Below are 20223 nucleotides of genomic sequence, written 5' to 3' on the forward strand. Positions count from 1 at the left end.
ATCCCAGGACCTGGGATCATGACCTGAGTCAAAGGCAGCCGCTTAACAACTGAGCCACCCAGGCACCCCTACCCTCCTCCTATTTTGAGTAGGTATTTTTAGTCTATCCAATACTAGCTATATGAATCTCATTTTTTAATGACTTTCCAGTATCAAAAACCTATTTACAAAACCCTACTATGCAACCATAAATGCACTATGGGAAAAATTTGTTGGTAAATAATATTTCAACCTGACTCACATATCTTACAATCCGTTTCTTCCATATTTTCAGGCTCTATTTCTCTTCCAAGTGGGAATTTCTCCACAAGTGATGATGGGAATAAAAAAAAAAAAAAGATGCTCTGTGCTCTACTAATTCCAACGTCTCATATATAGACAAGTCAGACAATATTGAATACACCTACCTTATGACCATTTGTTTGTTGGGATCATAGAGAGACATGAAGAGCTCAGCATCTTCCCCAATTCGGCACACAAAGTTCCTCACAAAGACATAGAGGCTATGGGTGGGGGATGAGGAGATCCGGGAATACATTCCATAATCTGGCTGGTCTTTTGACTAAGAGTTGGAGGAAAGAAAGGAGAAAGGTGGAGAAAATCAGCCCAGGACCACTTGGGATTCAAGTCTGAAGATTTCTGCATTATATCCAGGTCTACCAGCAAAAGTTTCTGTGATCTGAGCCAAGTCACTTTGACTCTTTTGGCCTTGATTTCCTCATTTAGGGAAATACCACTGTTTGACCCGGCCTTCCTCATAAAGTTAGTGTCATAAAAAGCACAAACCATAAAAAGAAAAAAAAAAAATGTTTAAATGGACTTCATCAAAACTAAAAACTTCTGCTTTTTCAATAATGCCTTAAAAAAAAATGAAAGGGTTAGGCACAGACTGGGAAAATATATTCACAAACATGTATCCTATAAGGAATCATATTTAGAATATACAAATACACAATTTTATTTAGAACATAAGAGTTCCTATAACTCAATGAAAAAAAAAATTAACCCAATTCAAAGGGGTAAAATATTTGAACAGATACTTCACACACACACAAAAAAGATGCAAATGTCATAGTCAGTAAGCACGTGAAGAGATAGATACTCAACATCACTAGTCATTCAGAGAGAGGCAAATGAAAACCCAATCAGATACAACCACTAGAATGACTTAAGTTGAGAGACTGGCAAGACTGAGCAAGTGTTGAAAGAATGCAGAACTTATGGAACTCTCATATATGGCTGATTGGAAGGCAAAATTGTACAGCCCTTTTGGGAAATAGCACAGAAGTCTCTTAAAAATCATAGGATCCAGCAACCCTAGTGTCAGGTATTACTTGGAAATAATGAAAATATGTGTCTGCACATGTGTTTGCAAATGTTCATAGCAGTATTATTTATATAGGCCCTAGGTGGAAACAACCCACAAGTCCAACAATGGACAACTAGTTGATGATACAGCAACTCGACAATAAAAAAGAAAAAAGTATATATATATACACAACATGAACCTAAAAACACCATGCTGAAGTAAAATAACTCATACACAAAAGACATATGATTTCATTTATATGAAACTCTAGAAGAGGCAAAAGTATAATCACAGAAAACCAATTAGGAATCGCCTAGGCCTGGAGTCTGGGAAAGAGGACGGACAACGAGGGAACTCAAAGAGACTTTCAGGGTGACACAACTGTTGATGTTGTGATTATGATAGAGTTGACTCAACACTGTATTTTAGTAAGATTCGGTAGATTGAGTGAATTAATTTTGTGTAAAATTATCTTAATAAAACTAAAATTAAAGTTGTTTGCAAATAATACACAGTGGCTAAAATGATTTTTTAAATCATAAGTCAGATTGTGTTAACCTCGAAAAAAAATTTTTGTTTCCTTGAAATCGTTTGTTGCTTTTCCACCACACTTGGGATAATATCGTAACTCCTTTCTGTGACCCTGCAGGCCCTGTGAAAGCTGGCTTCTGCTCCCTACCTCTCCAAATCCTTGCTTACACTTTCCTACTGCTCATCAGGCCCCATCCACACTGGCCTTTCTACTTCTGGAACATTCACAACAGTCTTACTTCAGGGCCTTTTCACTTACTGTTCCCTCTGCCTACAACACTTTGACCCTGGATCTTCCCAGGCCTGGTGACTTATATTATTCAAGTGCCAACTCAGATGTCTTTTCTGAGAGAGGCCTTTCTTGATAGTCCCTTTTGAAATAGCTCCTGATTCACGCCGATTCATATAACCCTTCCTTATTACCTTTTAGAGACTTAACACCATCTGGAATTAATCTGTGCATTTATTTATTTATTTCTTATTGCCTTTCTTCTTTTCCCCTCTCTGGAATAGAAAATCTCCATAAGAATAGGAAACTTGCCTTGCATTAAACTACCTGTGGGATGGATGCAGAATGAATTACAGACCCACATACAAAAACACAATAAAATGCATGTGGTTACTGATCATCTCAGATAATAGGACAGATGTCTCCTTGAATAATATGGAGTCTGGTTAATTAGCCTATTATTTGAAGTGTATGATGTGCTACATGACTGCTGTATGACTGCCAAAGCCTATTTTACAAAGCTCACCATTTCTTCCTTGATGCGCTCTGTGATCTTATCAGTTGCTTCCTCATGTGCATGGAACAAGCTGATGACACTGGTATTATCGGGGTCCAAGATATTTCCATCATCATCTCTGACAATCAGATCAAGCTCAAGAATTCTGAAAAGCAAAAACAAAGGGTAAGGATAAATCTGGGGAAGCTGAAGCCTTTAAGATGTTGGTGAGAAGTTTATGACCAGAAAGTTCAGCTGGTCTCTGAGAATTATAGACTTCACGGACCAGCTCTACACCAACAGCCTTGCACACAGCTCTGAGGCATACTGGCGCAGTTCAGCCTCTTTGGGTGGCACTATGGCAGTGTATATTAAATTTTCTTAAGATGTATATTTTTTGCAATACTAAATCTAGAGAAGCATCCACATTTTAATGAGGATGTGTGTTACAGCATTGCTTACATCAGCAAACTGTTGAACAAAACCACAATGTCTGTCAAAGGGAGAATAGTGAAATAAACTGTGACCTGTAATGCAATTCCATGTAGCAGTGCTTAACAAATATGATATAGCTTTAGTATGTTCAATGATACATCTCCGTGAAAAAATGAAGTATGGAAAAATGCATCCACTAGGTTTATACAAACAAATAAACCAAGTCATAAATATTGTCGGGGTGCATGCATATGAATGACAAGAAAGAGGAGAAGGGCCTGGACAAAAAGCACCAAACCACCAATACTAACAACAGGGGTATCTGCGAGGAAGGGTAGGACCCTGGGACCAAGACGGATAGAGGGGTCAAAGGAGACATGTACCTTATCTTAAGCTGTTTTACAATATCATATCATATCATATCATATCATATCATATCACATGTATAGCAGAAGAATGTGTTCAACAACATTTTGAACATAGTTGTTGGGGGGACATCTCAGATATATTGTTTGTTATCCATAACTTGCTCTTTAGCTCTTTGACTTCCAGGCCATAACTTTCCCCTGCTTGGTATTCATTTGTTCCAACTGCATCTGTCATTCTGATTGGCATCAATGATGTTAAATGTTTTATGTATATAATTTACTTTACATACTATTAACAGCCCCATTTTACAAATGGGAAAAGACCAAAGATATGGGGGCTAATTAATTTGTTCAAGGTCACATAGATAGTTAAAAAAATAATATGACATCCTGGTCTGCACTCTTAACCTCTCTAGTATACTTACTACATGGGAGGCACTGGGGAGCAGTATTGGATTAGGGCACCAAGGGTAGGTTTGCAGACGCCTGGATTTGAAGCTGCTTTTGCACTTGATGTTGGGATGGAGGACCTCAGCTGTCCGTACAAAGAAGATAAGGGAAAGTGGGCTGATGAAGACTGAGAAGGTCTTGAGTGACCCTACTTAGGCACCATTCCTGAGTACTGACTATGGAAGGGCAGTATGGACAAATGAAGGAGACTAAGTTTCCATGTCTTGTTTGAGAACCAGATAGAGAAGCACATCCCTCATCTCATCTAAATGCAAACAGAAGGGAGTCAAGGCTCACCCTTTTGCCCACATTCATTAAGAAATTAACTTCCAACTAGATAGGACTCACAATGTTGCCTGGCCATGCTGCCAAACGGGTGATGCTAGGGGAGGATAAATGCTTTCAACTAATGGGGCACAGAGACTCGCATGACCTCAGGAAAGATGGAGCATAGCCAATACATAATTTAATGCCAAGATCTCTCTAGCTCTTTCTCTTCAAAATTTATCAGAGTCGATTATGGTTCTAAAATGTATGAATAAAACATTCTTTAGGGTCCAGCTATCTTGGGATTTGGAGGAGTCATTTGAGGATTCCTCACTCTTTGGAGACCACAGGAGACCACTAGTCTCATGTGGAATTTTTAGAAGCTTTAGTAGTCACAGGCCAGGACTGCCAGAATTCCTATAAGTCAGGGTCAGGAGAGGCTGTCTCCCAACTGAACAGCATACCATTTTCTTTGGTGAAATGAGCATTTTTACATTTTTTCCTCAGAGGTAGCCCCACACTGTTCTCTTCTGTTCAGGAAGGCGATAAAGTAAACCCAAAACAAGGGTTTGGGGAAGTCTCCACCATAAGCATTTTTCAAAACCAAAACAAAACAAAAAAAAATTAGTGGTAATGAAAACAGAAATGGGTCCTTCTGTGGCTCATGGTCATCCTCTGGACAAATTCAAACTTCTTTATTTGGCACTTAGGCCCTCAAGGTTCCGGCCCCCTGTGTGTCTTCCCCGCCATGTTCCTGTTAATCTCTGAGCTTCTCCCACATTCTCTCTCTCTATCACTCTCTCACCCCTCTTTCCTTCTCAATTATCTAATAATTCCCACTAGTCTTGTTAGATTCCAGCAGGTGTCAGCCACTTCCTTCCCTCCCCCACTCTCTTTCCATGCTTCCTGCTCTTGGGAAAGGCATGGCTTCCTACTCAGCTCTCTGTTCACTTCTCTGTCTCTCATCTTAATCTACCATTGTCCTCGGAGGCAATAGAATGCAGTACTAGTTAAGCACTTGAACTCTGGAACCAAGCTACTTGGTGCAAATTTTAGACATCTGGGACAAAATGGCCTAATGACTCTGCAATCCTCAGTTCCCTCGTCTGAGAAAGAGGGGTGATAATAGCACTTACCTACCTTATCGAGTTGTCATGAGATTCACCGAATTAATGTACAGAAAGTGCTTAAAACAGCACCTGGTAGATAGTCACCACTGGGTGAGTTATTATTAGTTCTCCTTGCTTGCTTTTTAGTGTTGACATAGAAGCTATATTTTGTAAATATCTGTGTCCTCAAGGCCTAGCAGGTGTTCAACAAAAGTTTGATGTCTGAATGAAGGAACAAAGTGAATGATGGGAGCAATAAGCTGATTTTGATCAGTCCTGCAGCACTAAATTCCCTGACTCTCACAGTGTGAGGTGTGCCCCTCATACGGCTCCTGACACTCTACCCCACTCTTCTGTCTCTCAGGAAGCCATCCACCATTAGAGCTCTGAGCTCCAAACATATCAGGCCAGTGATAAATGAAGGTGACCAAATCTCCTTCCCTTGCACAGAAGTCATCAAGGAAAGGAGGCAAGAAGCAAGGGGCCCCCTGGTTCAGGGCCTCCATTTCCAACAATGCCTCTTCCCCTTTAGGGAAGTGACTAAAACTGAAAGCATAGGGCTGGCCCAGACAATGCTGCACAGGCACAGCAGACGTGGGCAGGACCCTCTCCTCCTCCTTTCCCCATCAGCGCCATTCAAGTACTCATCCAGCTACCATTCACTGATCACCTCCCATAGGCAGACCTTGTTCCCGACACAGAGAGATGGATTATACAGCCACTGTCTTACAGAGTTCCCATCACAGTAGGGGAGACAGGCCAGTAACGAGGTGATTACTGCAGAGGGGACAAGGGACCTGCAAGGGCACCTAACACAGCAGGGGTAGGTAGAGGAAAATCAGAGAAGACTTCCTATGAGCAGTGACCATTTCTTCCATCCTTGGCCTTTTTTCTTATGATCCCTGTGAAGAAACCACATCTGAAGGTCACAGATGCCATTACTGCAAAGGAGCAAAACTCCCTCGATACTTACACTCCCAGCTGTGACTGTACTCAGCTAACGATGTCAGTGCACCAGTGGCGGCAGCAGCTGGGTGGCAAACCCTTCCTGTCCCTTTGGGATCACATGCAGTATAAGCAGATTTGGACACACTTGCCAGCTGCCAGCCGGGGAACCAACAGAGGGACTGTGTTCCTGATATGGGAAGCAGCTGTAAGCTGGACATGTTGACTTTCCTAGTGCCTATGGATCTGGTACACATGACATAGGCAAGAAAGCCTGGTTGCTAGGAAATTTCCTTCTTGTCCCACTAAGTGGGCTCTTTCTACTTTCCCCTTGGGTCTTATGGCCCAGGCTTCTGATACACTTCACAATCTTCTAAACCTGCCATACTCTCATGCACTCCTACCTTCCTTCCCCACTGCCCCCCAACTCAATACTTCATCTTTCACTTAAAATTTCCCTCAGGGTTACCTCCGTCAGGAAGCCTTCCCTGACTTCCTTCTCCAAGTTAAATTAAGAGTACTCTTGTTTCATAAGCCATCAAACTTATCACAATACATATCATCAGTTTGCTTGTAGATCACTCCTAACCAGAATGTGGTTCCTTAGCAGACAGGAACTTTTATTTCTACAGCTTCAACAGCTAGCAAGGTATCAGACCAATCATAAGTGTTTGGTACATGTTTGTTGTTGGGATGAATGAGCAAATGAGTAGGATTTAGAGGTCACCCAAATAAGTAGGAGGGAGGGGAGACCTTACAGTTCCCAAATGCATCCAGGTAGCATAGTGGCAGTCCTATGAACTCTGGAGTCAGATTGATTTTGTCTAAATTCTGGTTCTGCCATTATTAGCTATGTGATTCTGGACAAATTGCTTGACCTCTATAAGGGCCTCAGTTTCATCATCTGGAAACAAGTGTGGATAATAAAACTGTCTGCCCCATAAAGCTATTATAAGAACTAAAAAAAAAAAAATAACATCAAGCTTGGTACATAATAAGCTCAGATTAAGTGTTACTTGTGATATTATTAACACTACCATTATTATCAGTGGGTTGTCCTTGCCTCAAAAAATTTTCTCATATTCTCTTCAAAGCATTCAACTCCAACCACTTTCTCCTTCTTCCCTTTTGAGGAAACACTTCTGAAACCATGCATATAAGTTTAGTTGATGGCACGTGGCTTGGGTAATTTAGGATGGGGAAAGGGACATTAGGTCTCACACTGATATATAAGGGAGAGTTTTGGTAAGTGTAGGAATAAAATGACAACTAAGCCAAAAGTGAACCAGCATGACTGTGCTCCTCAGCCCCTTGGAAGTAGGTTAAATGAGTGTCCTAAATCTCTCAGCCAGTAATAACCACTGCATAAGCAAGCCCTTCCTCCACTTGCATGTCCCTAGGTCCCATGGGGGTGATGAGAAAGGCACACAAGCACCGCGTTGGTAACACTCTTCTCTCAAATAGAAAGTGGCAAACGCACATCTAAAAATGAAACCAAGTTTCTCTGGAGGGAGACAGGGAAGAAGGGAGGCAGGTAGTAGAAGAGAGCATCTTTTCTGAGGAAAGAAGGTCTTACTTGTTGCCATAGTCAATTTTGGATGTGACTTTTTGCTTCAGTTCCTTCAGCTCGTCTTTGGGCAGAGTTCCCGAGAGGAGCTGGGACCGCCACTCCATCAGGTCGTACATCATGGACTGCACCTGCATGAACCGCTCCTTTTTGCTGGCCTACAAGATAGGAAACAAGGCACAGTCACCTGGGCAGAGGGTGTGTGGGCATCTGTGTGGCAAACTGTGCCAAAGTCAGTCGAGCATGTTCAGGGGCTGTGGTGAGAGCATCTCTCCTGGTCCCTACACAACTGCCAAGGGATTGGGTGGTAGTCTCCATCGTTCACATAATTCTTCCTGCTGGGCCACAAAGACTTCCAGAAATGAAAGTAATAATCCCAGTCACGTCTTGGTTAAAGCAAGGGTTATCTCTGACTCTCATCAGAAAAGATACTTGTTGAGCAGAAATGCCATGAAAGCTGCTATAATGCAGGTCCCAGAGCTCAAGCCCTTTAGGGCTGGGAACCAGGGCCATTTTTTCTGGTGATAAAGGCCTATTTCTAGGGCAGTGTTCCCCGATGTATGGGACGGAATGGCTTTTGGGGATACAAAGACCCAACATTAAATAACATAGACCCATATGGTGATTCTCCTTCCATCCTTCTATAGAAAGGAAGGAGAAAGGCGCAGTTTCGTGGTGATACATCTTTAACTCCTCTCTCACATTTCTCAATTCCTTTTTTTAACAGGGAGAGAGAAGTCTCGAGTGCAGAGCTTTTGACAGGTACTATATAGCAAGCATTTAATAACATTGCCTTGTTTTCATTGTATTTATTTGAATAATGTTTTTCTAATCATGCCAAGAACTTTTGGCTATCCATTTGGGAAAGCATGTGGAATAATAATGAACAACAATAATAATAATGTAGTATTTTTAAACATGTATAAAATTAAATAAATATATAATAATAATAATATGTATTTGTTCTTTGTCCCCCGTTCTTGGCTCAGAGCTCCTAAAGCCCTTGGAACTTCCTGAGTGCTAAGAGCCTCTTTTCTTATTCATAATGAGCCCCTTTTGACCATACCTGAGTTTATGACTCATGGAGGCCCCCTCCACAGCTTCTGGATGGGGAGCAGGATGCCCGAGGAACCTACCACATGGTTAGAAAGTTGGAACTTTCAGCCCCACCCCCTTCACCCTTCCCTTCAAGGAGCTCAATCAACAATGACTAAAGATTTCATCACTCATGCCTATGTAATGAAACTTTGATTAAAACTCTCAATCAATAAGGTTCAAAGAGCTTCCCAGATGGTGAACATATCTCTGTACAGGAAAAGTGGCATGCTGAGAGAAGGCATGGAAGCTCTGTGCTCATTCACCCTAGTTCCCTTACCTGTGTATCTCTTCCATTTGGCTGTTCCTTCATTGCATGAGCAGGGGGAGAGGGACAGGGAGAAAGAGAAGCAGACTCCCTGCTAAGCAGAGAGCCCCTAGGGATCATGACCTGAGCCAAAGGCAGACATTTAACTGACTGAGCCACTCAGGCACCCCTGCATTGTAGGCTTTATAGTAAAACTAACTATAAGTAGACCTCTTTGCAGAGCTCTGTGAGTTGTTCTAAATAATTAGGAGACCTGAGGTGGAGGGGAATGATGAACCCCTGATTTTGTACTATGTTTGGACAGAAGTGTGGGTAGCCTGGGGACCCAAGACTGGGAACTGGCATCTGAAGTGAGGGCAATCCAGTAGTTTTGAGTTCTTAAACCTATAGAATCCTAAACGGACTCTGGGGAGTCAGTGGTAGAATTGAATTGAATTACAGGGTATCTGGTCAGTGTTGGAGAATTGGAAATTGTTGGAATGACATGGCATGCTATAAATTACTTCAGTTTACTAAAAAGGGAGCCAACTGAGATATTAAGCGAACGTTATTCATCTAGTATGCAGACATGGCAAGAATCATGAAGGTGATATTGAAACACCACAGGTTTAAGGTTCTCTTTACAAGGATAAAAAGCACAATAGACTTTATATTCAAAGATTTCTTAAGGGAAAGCACCAAGCTTCCATGGTGTAGGTGTATGCAATGTTTAAAAAGGGGGAGTGGCGATGAATAATTAAACCACTTGAGCTTCAAATGAACTTTCTCCTAAACTTTCCTAACAACTTTTGAGAAACTTACAGAGTAGGATATGCCAATTTCCATATATTATGAAATATCCACATAGGAATCGACATTTATGACCATAAAAGTTAAGTCTACAAATACCATGTGTACATCAGCAGGTGTGCGCAGTACTCTAACAGAGATGCAGTAAGCTTTGGTTGACATTTTCACTCTCGGCTTAATGGTTTTCTTAGCTAATTGCTTTCATTAGGAGCTTTAGAAGCATCAAAGGAGGATTTAAAATTAGATTTGCTTCCATACAGGGAAAACACATACAAAATGTGCTCTTTGTTTTTCCAGGGTCAAAGCTTCTTCATGGATCTAAGGACAATAGCATTAGTTAATTAATATATGAGAATGGTATTTCTCTAGGTATTGTCAGCAGACTACCAAACCAAAATCCCCAGGGTTTATTATAATGTGGAGTTTCATGATAGGAAGTTTTATTTTTTAACAAACATTTTTGAACTTATTTTAAAACCAAAAGATCACATCAGACCCCTGTGTATTACAGCTGGCTCACAAGCTTGCAGTGTGGCTTTGAGAAAGTTACCTAACCTCTCTGGACCTCCATGTATTCATAATGTTTGTTCTACTGTGTCACAAGAGCTACCTTGGCCTGCCCTGCTCACAGCCAAATTCCAAAACTGAACCAAAGCAAAGACCGCAGGAAGCTTCCATCCCCGGGAGCAGGGTTCTGGGCCTCACCACGTAGAGCTGTTTCCAGATGCTGCCCCATTCCCAAAGTGTTGTTGTCACTTCTTGTGCCAGAGGAATTTCTGCAGGAATGATGTTCTCGATATTTCTATTTAAGGTGGGAGACAAAATTGTGTGAAATTGATACCCAGGTGCTAACAAGATAAAATGCTGGCAAATTTGCATTCAGCTGCAGCTGCTGAGAGGGGCCTGCTGGCAGGAGACTAAAGGGCCTCCAATAGCCACACCAATTACATTATGTAAATGCAAGGAACTTCCTTTTTAATGTCCTCCTTCACTGGGGTGGGCCCTTCAAGCTCATTACTCAGGATTAATCAACTTTAATATAGTTCAAAGACAGCTGCGGGTGAAAAGTTTGATTCTCCAAACTTCCTAATACCCCCTCAGAATCAGCTCTGAACAGATTATCAATGTGGATTAGATCTCCTACTGTATGCGGAAAAGGAGACAAGCAAATACATGTGGGCATAGAGAAGGGGCATGAGCTGATTCACATCTGCCAAGTCAGGCTTTCAAAGCAGACAAGACAGAGACATCTGTGAGCTATGGCAGGGTCAAGCCTGGTGAAGAATGACAAATACCTTCTTTTCTCCACGGTCACTTCCTTGATGTGGATAAAGGATTTCGGGAAAATTCCCTGTTGGGAATAAAATAAAATGTCAAATCCTTACAGCAATAACTGACCCCAGGCCTTCATGGTTTTTCCCAAAAACAATTGACTGGTAAAACTCTCAAATATTACAGGAATAATTCATTCTCTTACTTCTACTTCTTACCAGTTCTCCACCAGTTGGCTGTCCTAGATCCCATAATAGCCCTAGATTCCCAAGGATGCTCCAGGCCCATTGTGGACACCCATCCTACCAAATGACAAGACAGCAGCACATAAAAGACTCACTCTAGGTGAGACAAAATGCTCTGTCTCTCCCCTGTCCTGCCCAATTCCAGGAAAGCAGTCACTCTTCGCAGTCACAAACAGCTGGAACATCAGGTCCTAAAGCAACAGCGGTCCTTGGTTGCATATGGGCTATTTTGATAAAAGACCTGTTTTCCCAGGGTTTATGTTACTGTTCTTTGGAGACCAGAGTAGGATCATGCCTCCTAATCAGCATGTCAGGGAGGAAGGAACAAGAGTCTTATTCCCTTGTCCCCAAAGCTTGGCTCAGTTAATAAGAGAAGCTTATCAATTACTTGAAAATTCCTTCATAAATGAACCAGGGTGCACACTGGAGGCATCTGTTTCTGCGCTAGACACGATGAGCCGTAAGACCAGTAAAACAGGTGGCTGCTCTCATGGGGAAAATGGTGTAATATGGAGTTGGAACAGGTGAACTCCCTGAGGACAGAGGCTGGACTTCACTCTGTGACATGAGGAACTGTTAAATGCCCCCAAACCACTAGAGAAAGGCAGCAGAAGATAAATTTCAAATAAAACATGCACATTTCCATGGGGACTCAAAGAAGGGAGAAATCCTATATAATTGGCATATCAGGAAAAGTTGGAGGGAAAAGAAAGCGAGGTGAGCCTTAAGGGGAAGGGAGTTGAGGCACAAGTGCCAACATGTAGAGGTGGGAAAGCACAGGACTCAAGGAAGAAGAAATGAGACAAATGTGCTGGGGAGCTATAGTGGAAATAATTGCCCAAAGGGATTGCAATCTCATGTAAAGACATCCAACATTGTTTCAAATAGAAACAGATCCGCCTTACCTGTAACATTTTGTGCTTTAGGAGGTATCCCCTATACCAATCTGCAAAGAGAAAATAAACAAACAGGTTTCTTATCTATTCCTATAAGTTTATTGCTGGGGTTTTTGTTGTTGTTGTTGTTGTTGTTGTTCTGTTTGTTTTTAACTAGCAAAGAAGCTACTGCCGTGTGCTTTAGACCTTAGGTACAAATACAAGTCTGGAAGCCCTCAGGCTTCAACAAAATCTGTTGGATTCATTGTGAACATCTCCAAAAAGCATTTAAAAAGACAGGAATTTCACATAGCAATACAAATTTCCTCCTTCTGAAAAAATAGGAGGCCCAGGGATGGTGGCCAGTGCTTCCCCATGGCCACAGTCAGCTGACAGTGAAGACCATTTGGTCCCATTAGATGGGAGGTGCCTCCAACTCACGAGCCTCTATCCAGCCCTTCACTTATTTCCATTACCTGACTCGGTCCTATACTCTTGTGCATGTTTCAACCTCTGCCTTAAAGATGTAGAAAGGCTTAGGGAGCTCGTCAAACATCCTAAAATAATACCCATAGTTCTAACAGCAGCAAATAGGATCTCATATGTGATTTGCAAAAGTTAGTTATTACAAAACAGACAAATTTAGAGATGGGTAGAAGGATAGGAATTTTAAAAGATTCTTCCCTTTGTAAGAACATCAAAAATGATTCAATTAACAGAAGTCCAAATTATACACAGTCTTTGAACAAAATGAGCCTCCATGTAGCAAATATTGATGACTATAATGAGTCCACTGGCCTTTGCAATGATTCAAGCACAGCCAAGTAGCGGCATTTGTCATCTTTGTAAATAAAAAGCGTCTGTCGGGAGCCTCATTAGCAAACCCTCATTACTAGGCTGACAGATTGTTGTCGAAATATGTTCTCAACAGACATACGTGCAAGCCCCCAAACAAACAAGTTAAAATGCGAAGTCACTCTTCATAATCATGAGCCAGCTTGAAGGTCAGGTCCTAAAGAAAATTCTAAAGCAACAGAGCTACAGTGGCTCCTATTTTGAGAAACAGCAAGAGAAGAGGAAAAGGAAGGAAAGAAAAGGCAAAACAACAACAAAAACAAGAAAACAAAACAACAAAGAAAAGAATGGAGGTCAGAGAGAAAGAATCTCAGGTTTGGAATAAAGTACTATTCCAAGCATCATCATGTATGAAGTCTTTTAATCCTTGTACAAACCAGGAGGTAGGAACTGTAATTATCCTACTTTGTAAGAGTGGCCTACCTGAGGCAGAGAGAACTTAAGTAACCTACCCAGGGTTACACAGCTAGTAAGTGACAACACCTCAGGATTTGAATATAAGCAGCCATCATACTGTGTTTCCTGTCTGATGGAGGAAGAAGCATGGTGGTTGCCTAGTATTTCCTCCCCTTAATATCTGAATCCCCATGATCCTACCAAGCAACTTACCAACCACTGGAATACTTCCAGTGCTGGAAACCTCAAGAAGCATCTCATTCTGTTTACACTCCTCTAATAATTTGTTCATAACTGCTGGTAATAATTAACCATTAACAATAGCACTTTTCCTTTCTGAGTGCTTGCTGCATGTTAAGAATTTTAGTAAAGTTTTTATTTTGTTTCTTTAAAATTATGAATTAATCTTCACATCAATCCTCCAAAGCAGATATTATTATTGCCTCAGTTCTATGAATGAAAATAGGCACAGAATGATCAAGCAACTTGCTTGTGGTCACACAGTTGGTGGGTGATATAACTAAGATTTAAATCCAACCATAACCCCACAGAGATGACACTCCACAACATTGCATTGTAACAAGTCCTTTGTTTGCAGTTCAACCCCATGTCACCAACTAGATATAAAAACATCTTTGGAATATTGCTAGGTACCATTTACTGATACCTAATGTATGCAAAGCTGTATGCTAAGTGTTATACATTCATTTCCTCATTTAGTCCTCATATCAATACTGTGAGCTAAGTATTATCATTCCCAATTCATAGATGAAGAAGTTGAGATTCAAGTCAGTTGATGTAGTGGGCCAAATCACACAGCCAGGATTCAAGGGCAAATCGGAACAGCTTCAAAGCCAACCCTCAATGCTGTTCTGCCACATTAGCCCTAGTGTGATGAGCACATATACAGAAAAATTTTTCTCGGACTACAAATACAGACAAGGGTCTCTTAGTTGCAGTGACCTGAATCCACTTGACGGCTAAGGCCATCAGAATCTACCAGAGAAAAGAAAAATAATCAAGGGGCCAACAGTAGCTACCCAAAGCTCATGCTCAACTCTACATCTCCGTGACAAGAGCCCCGTCAGGGTCCCTTGACTCCCTGGTCCAGGACCTGCTTAGACCCTTGAGACTCAGTTACTTATGTACACCTTGTGATGTACACCTTCTGATGATCAGAACTTCAGCTCACTCTTGAGCAAGGGAAGGAATCTATTGACTGTTACTCCAGCATACTGGTTTCAAGATTCAAGTTCAACAACCGCTGATAGTTCACCTATTATGTACATGGTACTGGGCTAAGTACTTCAGAATAATCCCCTGTGATCCTCATGAGAAGAGCTTATTACCACCTTCACTTGCAAGGTGATCATAATAACCTCAACTGCATCAGGGCTGCTTTTAGGACTTTTTCTGACATCTCCACCCTTGCTAGGTCATTGAGTTCCATGACTTCCCATTATCAGCTCCTTAATCTTTTCGCCTGTCACCTACATCTGGCTATACTCCAAGACCTGACCAGGCAGATAACAATAGCTGGCATCCGTAGTAAAATCCATGACAATGAACACCATGATCAAAAGCAGGCTGTGTAACATAGTACTTGCTGTATCTCAGGACTTGCCCCCAGGCTGAACACCCTTTCCAGTTAAATAAAAGAAACACCATCCAGGAGATAAGCACTTCTGTTTTGTTTTGTTTAATTTTAATTTTAATTTTAATTTTTTTATAAACATATAATATATTTTTAATCCCCAGGGATACAGGTCTGTGAATCGCCAGGTTTACACACTTCACAGCACTCATCTTAGCACATACCCTCCCCAATGTCCATAACCCCATGCCCCTCTCCCAACCCCCTTTCTGTTTTTAATAGAAAACTCACAAAGTGTATCCTGGAGGAAGATGAGAAAAGGAAATGTTTACCATTCTTCTGGACAATCGTGAAGTACTAATTTCTCAAATCTTCCTCCCTTCCCACATCTCAAATACCAAAATGAAATGTACCTAAATTCTCTAATCAGCAGTTGTGGAGGGTCAGGAGAAAGTTGAGGAGAGATTAAAAATATCCCAGGACATTAGGAAAAAAAAATCCATGGTCTATAGGAAGCATAATTTTCAGTCAGGTCACTAAAGCCTCAGTGTTTACATTTATAAAATGAGGGAAATAACATTTACCCCACAGGGTGTTGCAGAAACTGTTTTTTAAACATGATTATGAAGTAAAGGCATAAAACCTTGGACAGGAAGAAAACATACCAATTTAGGATAAATGTTACTTATAGCATAGACAAAAAGATGAGACTAAAATGGAAGAGGGATAAAATGAGGTTTTCAACTGCATCTAAAATTTTTACTTCTCAAAAAAAGTGTTATTATTTGTTTATTGAGTGGTCATTGCCTGAATGTATTTTACTTTCCTGCATAATTGAAATATCTAATGATACCAAGATCAAAAAGAAGCTAGTGGTTAAGAGCATGATGTCTGGAATCAAATCCTTGATTTGAGTAGAGATCTATGACTTACTATCTGTGTAATCTTAGACAAGTCATTTTACTTCTCTGAACCTCAGTTTTCTTATCTGAAGGTGGGAATAATAATGGTGCTTGTCTCATGAAGCTGAAGTTAGATAAGAAATTCAGAATTTTCCCAGTACCTGGCATATGGTAAGTGTCCAAATTCAGTAAATGCCATTCTCTCTTTTAAAAATCAATAATCAGGGGTGCCTGGGTGTCTCAGTGGGTTAAAGCCTCTGTCTTTGGGTCAGGTCATGATCCCAGTGTCCTGGGATTGAACTCCACATCCGGCTTCCTACTCTGGGAGGCCTTCTTCCTCTCCTACTCCCCCTACTTGTATTCCCTCTCTGCTTGTGTCTCGCTCTGTCAAATAAATAAATAAAATCTTAAAAAAAAAAAATCATCATCATTATCATCAACAACAACAACCAGAGAAAGTTGGGCATATTTTCTTTTTTTTTTTTTTTTTGAGATTTTATCTATTTATTTGACAGAGAGATCACAAGTAGTCAGAGCAGCAGGCAGAGAGAGAGGGAGAAGCAGGCTCCCCGCTGAGCAGAGATCCTGTTGTGGGGCTTGATCCCAGGACCTTGAGATCATGACCCGAGCCAAAGGCAGAGGCTTAGCCCACTGAGCCACCTAGGCACCCCAGTTGGGCATATTTACTATTTTATTTTCAGAACCCACAGATTTTGAATACCACTGCTTTTTTCAGTGATTTTTTTTCAGTCATTTCAACATATTTCCATAACAACAAAGTGAATGATACATACTTCAAATTTAACAAAACGGAGCTTATTGATGATTTGGCCTCATCCTCATTCAGAGGAGAAGAAAACTTCACTTTCACATGACCTATCTCTAAAGCAGACCCAAACAAGGGCCATCTCCCTGCAAAGTGGCATTTTAATAAGACACCCTGTCAAGTGCTCGTAATGATACCCTTTTACCCTGAAAGCAAAGAACTTAGATCACTCTCAATAGAGTTGTTGCCCCAGAAGCTACTGCATGGGCTCTGGGTATACCTTACTCAGCAAGCAGTAGACGCAAAACTCTCCTTGCAGAGTTCTTTGCAGCTGAACCAAGAACAAGGTAATGCATTTAAAACTTGGAAAGATCTCTAGATATTTTTAAGTGAGGAAAGCAAGTCTCAGAATGGTATGCACAGTGTGGACCCATTTCTAGGAAGGAAGCAACAAAAGCTATGCCTTACCTTAAAAAGCAAAAACTTCTAATGTCAGCATCTTCCCTCGCACCTTCCCTTGGTTTCATTTTACTAGTAAACACAATTCAAAAGCTCCTTGGGAACCTTGGGAACCCACTCACTTCCTGTTAATAATAGACCCCCATGACCCAGACAAGTGTATATATCAATAGGTGGAATGGAAATTTCCCTGTCATTCTAGAAAGGAAGGAAATAATTGAAAGTGGAGCAGACATTCCCTCTGACGGGCTTATAAAGAAGAGTCTAAACAAGCAGGGCTACCCCAAAAGACCATTCCTCTACTACAGTCTATGCAATTAGAAGAGAAATAGAGTCAGGGAGAGACAGAGAGAGACAAACAAAGAGACAAAGAGACAGGAGGTGGTAATTGCTGCCTTAGGAGCACTTGGTGTAGCTTCCCCACCCCCAAGCCAAATCCAAGTATGGGGGTGCAGTCCAAGAGATTTACTCCTAGGGACACCTGGCCTCTCATTCCCCAGCTACACAAATATTCATGTAGGGCACTGACAGATCTTCAGGCTTATTTGATCAGGAAAGACAGAGAATTGGAAAGAAAGTACCCTGAACTCCTTCCCACCCCCAACCTTGTTTAAACTGGAGAAGGAATGGAGGCATTAAACTGGATATAGGAATAAAGTCTTCTTTTGGAAATGTAATTAAATATCAGGAATGATGTCAACCAAGTGGGACTGAAGGAAGTGACTAAAGAAAAATCACATGATTTTTTTTTTGTTTATCCTCCCATTAGGAATTCTGACTGCCCAATAAACATATGTATTTTTCCATATCTAAAATCAGAACATAGAATGTTTATGTAGACTCTGGGGTAAAAGAGGTGACCTGAGAGATATACTACAGACCAAAAAAATAAGCATTAGGATATCTAAGGCTTAGTAACAACAGGTATCCTACTGAACAATTTGAGTTTTCAACACAACAAAATATTATCTTTATAATAAAAAGTTAACCAAAATGAGCTCCAGTGACAGGAAATTCATTCACATCTAAGGTTCCAGGCCAGGTGTTTGTCTTCCTCATTCATCCAGCTGAGTAAATTTAGTATAGGCAAGGAAGGGCTAGCCTCACCCATTCCAGGCAATCAAAGAGCCAGCTTTCAGGTTCTCTGGGCCATACTGTAAAGATATATACCTGCCAATCTCCATGTAGCTTTAAATAATGGGGGGAGGGATGGAATTAGCCAATACAGAGCACTGAAGAGTTAGGCATGGTGCTAGATAGCTTCTCTATTTTCTCACACTATCCACATAACAAGCCCAAGAACAGGCAACCTTAACACATTTCACAGGTGAGAAAACTGAAGCCCACCTACCCAGCTAGTGGGTATAAGGACCAGAGAATAACTTTATGATTCAAAAGTTCACAGTCTTTCCACTCCTTTTTTGGTTTGTTAGTTTGGGGGAGGATTTAAAAACTATCGGTGGTGCCTCAGTTAAGCATCTGCCTTCGGCTCTGGTCATTAAATAATTCTTCTTAGGGAAACTGTCACGCACCGCTAGGGGGAACACAGACTGGTATAGCCACACTCGAGAAGGGAATGGAGGTTCCTCAAAAAGTTAAAAATAGACCTACCCTACAATTCAGCAATTACAATACCCAAGAATACAAAAATACTAATTCAATGGGATACATGCACCCTGATGTTTACAGCAGCAGTATCTACAATAGCCAAATTGTGGAAACAGCATAAGTGTCCAGCAACAATTGAATGGACAAAGAAGATCAGCCATAAAAAGAATGAAATTATACCATTTGCAAAGACATAAATGGAACTAGAGAGCATGATGTTAAGTGAAATAAGTCAGTGAGAGAAAGACAAATACCATATGATTTCATTTCACTCGTGTGTGGAATTTAAGAAACAAAACCAATGAGCAAAAGGAAACAAGAGAGAGATAGATACAAACCAAGAAACAGACTCTGAACTAAGGAGAAAAACTGATGGTTACCAGAGAGGAGGTGGATGAAGGGATGGGTGAAATAGGTGATGGGGATTAAGGAATGTACTTTTTGTGATGAGCACAGGGTGTTTTATGAAAATGTTGAATCACTATATTGTATACCTGAAACTAATACTGTGTATATGTTAACTATAATTTAAATAAAAACTTCAAAATAAGATAAATACATGTTTCTTCTTTATAAAGATTTCCTAAAAACTCCTTTAAAATAAAAATAACTGTGAAAAGCATTAAAAAATTGAAATGATTATGATTTTAATTATAGTATCTTATTTCTAATTGATATTGACAAACTCTGATATAATAGTATCATAAAATTAATCTATTCCTTCCTATTCTTCACTTCTTGATTTTACATGTTTTTTTAATATTATTCACTTTCCTAAAAATAACATTTTTTTGGTACTCATAAACATTGTGACTTTTAAATTTTTATTTTACTTTATTTCTTTTCAGTGTTGCAAAATCCATTGCTTATGTGACTTTTAGTATCAATCTTTATAAATTGATTCATTTAGACTCGATGCTCACCACTATTTTCTTTTATCAGAGCTTTTTAATTCCTGTATTTTTAAATTTTGATTCACATCTCAGGTGACTGGATTTCATTTTTCAAGTAGGTTTCTGCAAAAGGGTTTCATGGGCACACCCAAGTTCTTTACATTACATCATCCTGACTCATTTTTGACCAACACTGTGGTTTTCACTTTTTTATATTTGGTGGTAGCAGGTTTTCAATCAGGATCATAGGCAGAACTCCCCTTCTGCAAAACAGACAATACCAGGCATGGTTTCAGAGCCTGTAGCCATCCAAGGCCCTCAGGGAAAACTTAGGGTCCATAAATTACAGTTAAAACTCCATATACATATGGGGGTGGGCATGGTAACTCCTGCTGTTTTGCATACAAATGCTTCAGATAAATAGACTCATGTTAACAGACTTCTGAACACTGAATATGTATTTTCAAAGTATTCATGAATTGGCACTCACTCACTAAATT

General features: G+C 40.5%; 1 protein-coding gene across 2 annotated transcripts in view; it reads right to left on the reverse strand.

Annotated features, from left to right (window-relative positions):
- Positions 1–20223, reverse strand: part of DOCK2 (dedicator of cytokinesis 2) — a 411048-nt gene that overhangs the window by 366174 nt on the left and 24651 nt on the right. For both annotated transcript variants that reach the window (XM_082726146.1, XM_082726145.1), the window contains exons 3-8: positions 12281–12321; positions 11154–11209; positions 10564–10660; positions 7716–7864; positions 2596–2731; positions 408–562 (exon numbers count right to left, since the gene is read on the reverse strand). In XM_082726146.1, the coding sequence (XP_082582272.1) occupies positions 408–562; positions 2596–2731; positions 7716–7864; positions 10564–10660; positions 11154–11209; positions 12281–12321 (634 nt within the window). The remainder of the gene's footprint in view (positions 1–407; positions 563–2595; positions 2732–7715; positions 7865–10563; positions 10661–11153; positions 11210–12280; positions 12322–20223) is intronic.

Source organism: Mustela nivalis (assembly GCF_964662115.1).
Source record: "Mustela nivalis genome assembly, chromosome: 3".
NCBI classification, from domain to species: Eukaryota; Metazoa; Chordata; class Mammalia; order Carnivora; family Mustelidae; genus Mustela; species Mustela nivalis.